At 41.7% G+C, this 7,289-nt stretch overlaps 2 protein-coding genes and 1 non-coding gene across 7 annotated transcripts in view; 1 reads left to right on the top strand and 2 right to left on the bottom strand.

Moving 5' to 3' along the window:
* The window catches only part of LOC126403491 (telomere zinc finger-associated protein-like), a 202,092-nt gene extending 200,220 nt beyond the window's left edge, over nt 1-1,872 (top strand). For all 5 annotated transcript variants that reach the window (XM_050066204.1, XM_050066201.1, XM_050066203.1 and 2 more), the window contains exon 11: nt 1,025-1,872. In XM_050066204.1, coding sequence (XP_049922161.1) covers nt 1,025-1,432 — 408 coding nt within the window. In that variant the 3' untranslated portion in view covers nt 1,433-1,872. The remainder of the gene's footprint in view (nt 1-1,024) is intronic.
* On the bottom strand, nt 757-829 carry trnar-ccu (transfer RNA arginine (anticodon CCU)). The gene has a single exon. It is a non-coding gene; the product is annotated as a tRNA-Arg (tRNA).
* A 143-nt stretch (nt 1,873-2,015) lies between the features above and the next one.
* LOC126403510 (INO80 complex subunit C-like) lies at nt 2,016-5,717 on the bottom strand. Its single transcript, XM_050066236.1, has 5 exons — nt 5,407-5,717; nt 3,920-4,036; nt 3,717-3,828; nt 2,860-2,927; nt 2,016-2,622 (listed from the first exon to the last, which is right to left on the bottom strand). Exons 1-5 carry the CDS (start codon nt 5,590-5,592, stop codon nt 2,491-2,493), a joined length of 615 nt encoding a protein of 204 aa, XP_049922193.1. The 5' UTR covers nt 5,593-5,717; the 3' UTR covers nt 2,016-2,490.
* Nucleotides 5,718-7,289: the final 1,572 nt, after the last annotated feature.

The raw sequence follows: 7,289 nt of genomic DNA, 5'->3' as shown, positions 1-7,289 counted from the left end.
CTCCTCATATTTTAGTAGAATTAATCTCTGATCCTCACTAGAAATACTTTTTTTCCCTCACATACGGCGCTCTGTGAGGACGCTCAGTGACGCTCAGTGACGCTGCGCTTCTCTCATGATTGTGATTGGTCCGCTGCGTGCGCGTTCACGGCTCTTGATAAAGCAACCCTGGGTTGAGTTACCGAGTTGATATCCCGCGTCGTGATACCGATTTTCCTGATTGCCATTGTTAGGGTTAGTCACCCCAGGATAGGTTGATCTCGCTTCGTGATACAGGCCCCTGCTCTGTTCAGCTGTATTCACACTGTAATCCTTTTTACATCACTCCTCTATGGACGGGGACGGGAGCCTTTGTATGACATTAGATCAGGGATTGTGCCTGAATGTGTTTAGCAGCTGTGTGACGTTCTCCATTGTGTTCAAAACTGCAGATGAACTGTTTCATCTGTAAATGTCACGAGTGAAAAAGTCAATTGACTAATCAGTTAATTGACTAATTTTGACTCATCGCCATCAGGGCATGAGGAAGTTTGAGTGTTTCGGCTGTGGCTACAAGTTCACTCGACAGGTAGGCTAACTAGCAGAGCTCCAGGAAATACTAGCTAATATGTCTATATTAAAACATTGATATAGCAGAGGATGGTAAATACTAGCTAATATGTCTATATTAAAACATTGATATAGCAGAGGATGGTTTTGATCCATCGACCTCTGGGTTATGGGCCCAGCACGCTTCTGCTGCGCCACTCTGCTACACACCTCAGATGGGACTCGAACCCACAATCCCTGGCTTAGGAGGCCAGTGCCTTATCCATTAGGCCACTGAGGCTCTGACACCTGCTCTGTTCTGCTCTGCCCAGTTGTATTCACACTGTAATCCTTTGTACATCACTCTTCTATGGACGGGGACGGGAGCCTTTGTGTGACATTAAATCAGGGATTGTGCCTGAATGTGTTAAGCAGCTGTGTGACGTTCTTCATTGTTCATTTTAACCCTCACATCTCTACATGCTTCCTCTTCCAGGCACACCTGCGACGACACGTTCAAATCCACAAACGCACTGAGAACTACAACCCCAGGCAGAGAAAACTACGTAACGTGATAGTGCAGGATGTGGACGGAAGTCCTGGTGAGAACGAAGCGACTAATGAGGTGGAAGACTCGCTGATCTCAGAGGAGACAGATTACATCCCACAGACGGCAGACGTCCAGGAAACCACAAACACAGATTCCACCACAGGCCTCACTTCTAGTTGTGTAGTGAGGGTGGTGATCGGGTCGAGTGACACGGTGATGGAGGAGGTGGTGTCGAATCAGAACCTGGGACATGTCGAGGCCGTGGAGAGTTTCTCTGTGCCAGAAGTCTTGCAGCAAACACAGCTGGTCACTGAGGCGTACGAGTCCACGATGGATTATGAAGGAAATGGTTGAGAATATATCAGAGAGTAAGACCTGAGGACTGAACGACCACAGACTGTGTGCCGCACACTCAGAGTGACTGTGAAGACCACTTCCTGAATGAGAAGCACTGAATGTGCTGTGAGGACATTTGGCCTCACAGATCCAAAGATGAAACAAAGTCAGAGACTGTTGAGTTTCTGGACATGCAAGAGAAGAGCAGGAAGTAATTCTCATGCTTCCACTGGTGAACACAGTAAAGGAACTGCATGCCCGTGAAGGCTGCATGAATGTGAAATTTTTGGCTTTTTTTATTTGGCCTGTTTTTATCAATGTACCTTCTGCAGCTTGACTCTGGAAAATCAGTAATAAAATATAGTCACAAGCAGCAATTGCAGGTTCAAGCCCTTCCTCCATCAACAGAAGGAAGCAGGTCAGATGCCCCAAATCAAAGCCTCACGCAACAGCGAGCAGGTTTTAGGCTTCACAAAGCTGAAACTCAAAGTTCCACAATTTGCTTCCCCTTTATCGGATAAGAACAAAACTAGGTAGGTACGTCCAGGTCTTAGTTCAGAATGTCTCCACTGAGATAAATCAGGATTCCTCCACGACAACCTGAGTTGCAGAAATTTATTTGAACAAATAAGCAATTAAATTCTATTGCTGACTTTTGGATGAATTCTTAACACTTTCTGTTCTCTTACAGAATTAAACTTGTTTTGTCCATTCTCAGATCAAGTGATAATTTCCAGCTATTAACAACAAACATGTCTCACAAATAAAAGAAACAATCACTCAGTAGTTTTGTTGTTTTTTCTTTTTCCAAATGATAAAAAAATCCACATTTGTTGCATTTATTCTGTCACACAGTAACAATTACGACTCCGACTGCCTTCTTAAAAACAGCAGTGCAAATGTGTAGCAGTGTCCAGTCTGTGAGCTCCAGCAGTCTGTCAGAGGTCATCACTTTGCGTCCTCTCTGTGAGCAGCCCGTGCTCTCAGAATCTCCTGACCAGCCCAACAGCTTCATACACCAACACCAGGTCAGTTCTGGATTGAAACTGTTTCAGGTTTCAAGCCTTGCTCAGCTGTCAGGGTACGATGCAAGTTGCCTTTCGAAGGGCTAAGTAGCCGGTAACGACATCAGTGGGGAGGAGGCGGATGTAGGAGAACTCCTCACAGGACGTGAAGCGTAGTTTAGTCTGAGGGTCTGTGTAGTTCGCCTGAGGAAAGACGAGAGAGTTTAGTGTGTGCTATGTTCAAGACCTGTAACATGTAGAGTGGTGGTTCCCAACTGGTCCAATCACAGGGTCCAAATTTCTTCTTGGTCACTAGTTCAAGGTCCACACAGTTTAATATATTCAGCGTCCCACCAGTTGGGAAGCACTGATGTAGAGGATGAAGCTCACACTGACTATCTGTTTATTGTACAATGAAAATTTTAAGAAGTGATGACTCACAGGGAGTCCGGAGATGTCAGAGTATTTCTTGGTTGGCTTCAAAGAGGGAGGGGCGTCAATGTTGTAGTCTGGAAACACAAGGAAGGTCAGAAAGGTCTTAAATCAAACTGATTGTACAGTCGTTTCCCAAGCCTTCCTAAAAACTTTTTCCAATGTCACCTGACACACATTGTTTGACACAATGTCGGTGCCTCAAATAAACCCATGTACTGCTGTTGACACCACGTCATTTCGGTTCCAAAACTCACACAATATATTAAACAACTGAGCCTTTGGTAGAACATCAACTCCCATGTGCAGTGAGGTAAAATTACAGTTGCTGTCAGTGGAGTCTGGTGGCTTTGAAGAGGGGAATATAACGGCTCCAGTTTCTATCAGAAAGGGAAGGAATCCGCGCTGTCACCTACACCACTACTTTTTGATAACGACTGAGTCTCCATTTGAAAACCACAGAAAAGAACACAGATGGACCTGCCCTTTAATTTAGCATAATTACACAGTTTAGCTATACAGTGTACTGTGAAGAACTTTCAAGGCCTCTTTTTGCCCCCAAAACATGACACTGCATTAACCAGAAATTTAATATGAGAATTTATTAGCAAAGACAAAACTGAATATATTTAAGTTTTGACTCAACTTCTCAAAGTGAATTTCAGTTTCAAATTAAATGTCAATAGAATAAAGTCACTTTATGAAATGATATGTACCTTTGCTTGGAAAAACCTTAAAAATTATTCATACAACACAATAATTAATGTCTTAGGCTTTGGGGTTAGAATGTAGAAATAGAGCTTACTCATTTAGAGATTTCAATCAAAAAAGTACAACGTATCAGGTAACAATAAGCTACCACTCACAGTTGGGATCGTTGAGCTTCCAGGGTAACGTCCGCTCCAAAGTCAGAATCTGTTTGAGGTTTTTCCAGGTCCTGTTCTTTTTACCCGCTGCTGCTCCTCCGATCCCAGAATGCTGCCGAGATGAAGAGAGGAAAAACTGGGTGAAAAACTGAGAAGAAACAGAAGCTGATAAACTTAAAACCCACGTAGACACAGACGCTCACCATAAACGTGGGGTCTTTGAACGGTGGAGGCTTTACTGTGGACTCTGTGATGGCAGCTGGACCGCTGTCAACTGTTCCCACTGCTTTTACCTCAGCCACCGACTCCACTGCTGTTACCTGGAAGACAATACATCGTCAGACAAACTGTAATCACACTTGATTTCAAGCTGCGTGTCTTTGAGTGTAAACAGTCAACAGCTGGCTGAACACAGTGTCACATTAACCCTCAAAGATAAGATTTAATGGCTCAGTCTATATCTGATATAAAATTGATACTACACATGCTACCATTGTTAGAAGCCCCTCCATGTCGTGAGCATCAGAAAAACACCTATTTGTAAATGTGAAATTGCTTTGTTCAGTGTTTAGATCACTGGATCCATTTATTTTGTAAAGGAAGAGACCTCTGCAGCTCCTGGTAAGAACCTCCTTAACATCTGGGACCAGTTGCATAAAGCATCTTAAGTTGAGATTTTCCTTTAAATCCAAATTAAGTTGTTTTTAAAAAAAAATAAAATCAGTTGCACAAACATCCTTAAGTCTATTCCTTAGGCTTTTCTCCTTAACTTGGTCTTATACTAAGGGAATCGCTTAAGTTTGTTTGTCTGACCTTAAATCAAAATGACTAAAATGTCATAGTTAATGATAACAGGGAAGCACAAGTGCAAGCAAGTAAACGGTCTCCATGGAAACAGTAGAATTTTACTGCTGTGAAATCTCTTTCAGTGCAGCAAATGCCTTAACGTCTTTCCTTGACTAAGGACACATTTTAAGAGATTCTGAGCAACATCCTTAAGTAATTTTCTCAGCTAAGGAAAAACTAAACCTTAAGTGTCGTACTTAAGGAGCAAACTTAAGGTGCTTTGTGCAACCAGCCCCTGGATCATATGTTAGTAAAGAAAACAGGTGAGCACATTTTAGCAGGTGCTAGGATAGTTGCCTGTTCCCGACATGTAGATGGACTAATTTGTACATATAACTTATTTATTTAGTGTTTTTTGCCTGTTTAAATCATTAGGTTCATTTGTTTTGGAGAGGAAGATACCTCTGTGGATAATTTAGCTCCAGGTAAAATCCTCCTGAACAAAGAACACTGAAGGAAATCTACCTGAGAGAAGTTTCAGCTGCTTGCAAACTATAATCCTCACCACTAGATGGCACTAAATCCCCCTGAATGTTACACACTGTTCCTTTAAATCAGTTTTCAGGCAATAATGCCAAATAAGTATCTGTAGATTATTATCTAATAATGTAAATATCTGCAACACTAGCTTTCTTGCATTGCATCTCAGCTGCTTTGCATTATTCTTGCATTTCTTTGCACATTTCATTCGTCTAGTAAATATAAAATAAACTTTAATTCCTGTGTGTGTATTTTATAATCAACAGTCGACTCTGAGAGATGTTCACTAGATAACAGTTTGATGAGCTTCACCCTGCAGACACACACACACACTGTCAACAGTAATCAGACTACTGTTCGTTACCTGTGTCTGTGTAGTTGTTGGTGTCGCTGTCAGCTGCCCTTTCTTCTTCTTACCGCCGCTGCTCCCGGTGACCTGCTGACCGGCGGCACAAACCGCCGGACTACCGGGACGTTTCTTCCCCCGGTTAGCGGCAGAGCTGGCGGCTGTCGGCGGGGCTCGGACCGTGATGGGGATCTGAGACGCCATTTGAGTTCAGCTAAGTAAATGTAATGTGCGACATGAAGGCAGCTTTCACTCTCGATACTTAGCATCACAGCATTAGCCGTCCAAAGTCCGGATTGTAAACATCGCTTCACCCGGATATAGAATTATTTCACTTCCGGTATCAAATTTCGAAATAATAATTATTAATAATGTATTTATATGAGATATATATGAGATATGATGGGCATGTGACTTTATTGTACGTTTTATATTATCTTACTTTATTTCATTTAGTTATTTATTTTTTATTTTATTTCCAGACATATTCCTTCTAGCTTACTGACAGAATTGTATTTATCATGCCCTGTCATGTCTCTCTGTGGTTAATAATGTGTGCAGTATACTCATGATTGTGAGCCACTGTATAGGTAGGTTGACCCCTTGCAATAAAAATTGCAAGTCATAAAAAAAAAAAATGTATTAATATAATTAGACATTATCTTGATTAAAAATGTGTAGCATGGTCACTCTTCAACAACTGAATGATCAATCAAAATTCTCCATATATGTGGACGGGAGGAAATCAGAGTACAGAGAGAAAACCCTCAAACTCTACATAGAGAACTGATCACCAGTCCTTCCTCTGTGTGGCTACAGTGCTACCCACTGCGCCACCGTGCAGCTTAAACACTTAAACCACCTGTGAATAAGTAGAAGATGTTGTGTTGTGGAATTTGGAGGGACAGAAAATACCAACAAATGTCCAATTCCTGCTCACAATGTGGTAGAGATGCATCTTTTCAATCCACATGGAGCCATATGTCCCCTCCCAGGTGATACCTGATACCTTCATACTTACCTGCACGCAGATGATCCAGATCCCTCTTCAGTGTTCCCATGGACTCTGAAGATGTAGAAGCATGTGTAGTCAGGATGGCCCCAGTTGCTCTCCACGTGCAGCTTCACAAAGCTGGAGACACCTTCTCTATGATCCTGAGAGACAAGAAATCAACAGAGTTAGTTGGGCGGTCAAAAAGAATGAGAAAATGGGAAGTCAGACAAACTGTGGCTTTATAATATATTAGCTTGTGGGTGAAATAATTGTTTAATTGCATGGTGTGACGCTCACAGGAATTTTAAAAGTTTGGACTTCCCAGCCTGGTTCTTTCATCATCTCGAGTTTTCATGCCACGTAAAAAAGAAAGATTGAGATCCAGTTAAAGAACTTGTTTTTTTCTGTGTATGTGACAGTGAAAAACACAGGACATCTGCAGTGTAGCAAAGTTAAATTTGTCACTTACAATAACAAAAACTCTTAACAGTTAACCTCTTTGCACAGGGACAACCACTTCGCCATGTGACCCAGTGTCACGTATGTATTTGTGTGTAATTAAAATGTGATCTAGCTGTTGTGAATGAACTGTTCTCTTGGAAGAATAGTTGGACTTTGGGCTGGATAAAAAAAGACCCCACTTATTTTCCATCTATGAGTTGTGTGCTGATTGTATATGGGCCCCTCAATACTGGACCAATTTCAAAAACTGTTGTTCACATCAGTCTCTTTGACCAAATCACACAGGGAAATAGGGTCAAGGTTGAAAAATGCCTAAGTTATCCTTTAAATAGTCTGCACCACCCAACCTAAACCCACTGGCCAGTTTTTCACACTATGATTATTGTTAATGTCAAAATGAATGATATGTACAACTTGTTCAATAAAATGTATTTTTAAAATCCAA

The sequence above is a fragment of the Epinephelus moara genome, chromosome 16 (assembly GCF_006386435.1).
Source record: "Epinephelus moara isolate mb chromosome 16, YSFRI_EMoa_1.0, whole genome shotgun sequence".
In the NCBI taxonomy this organism is placed as follows: domain Eukaryota; kingdom Metazoa; phylum Chordata; class Actinopteri; order Perciformes; family Serranidae; genus Epinephelus; species Epinephelus moara.
Note: the sequence above shows the minus strand (reverse complement) of the source record. Positions and strands in the feature narration are given on the sequence as shown.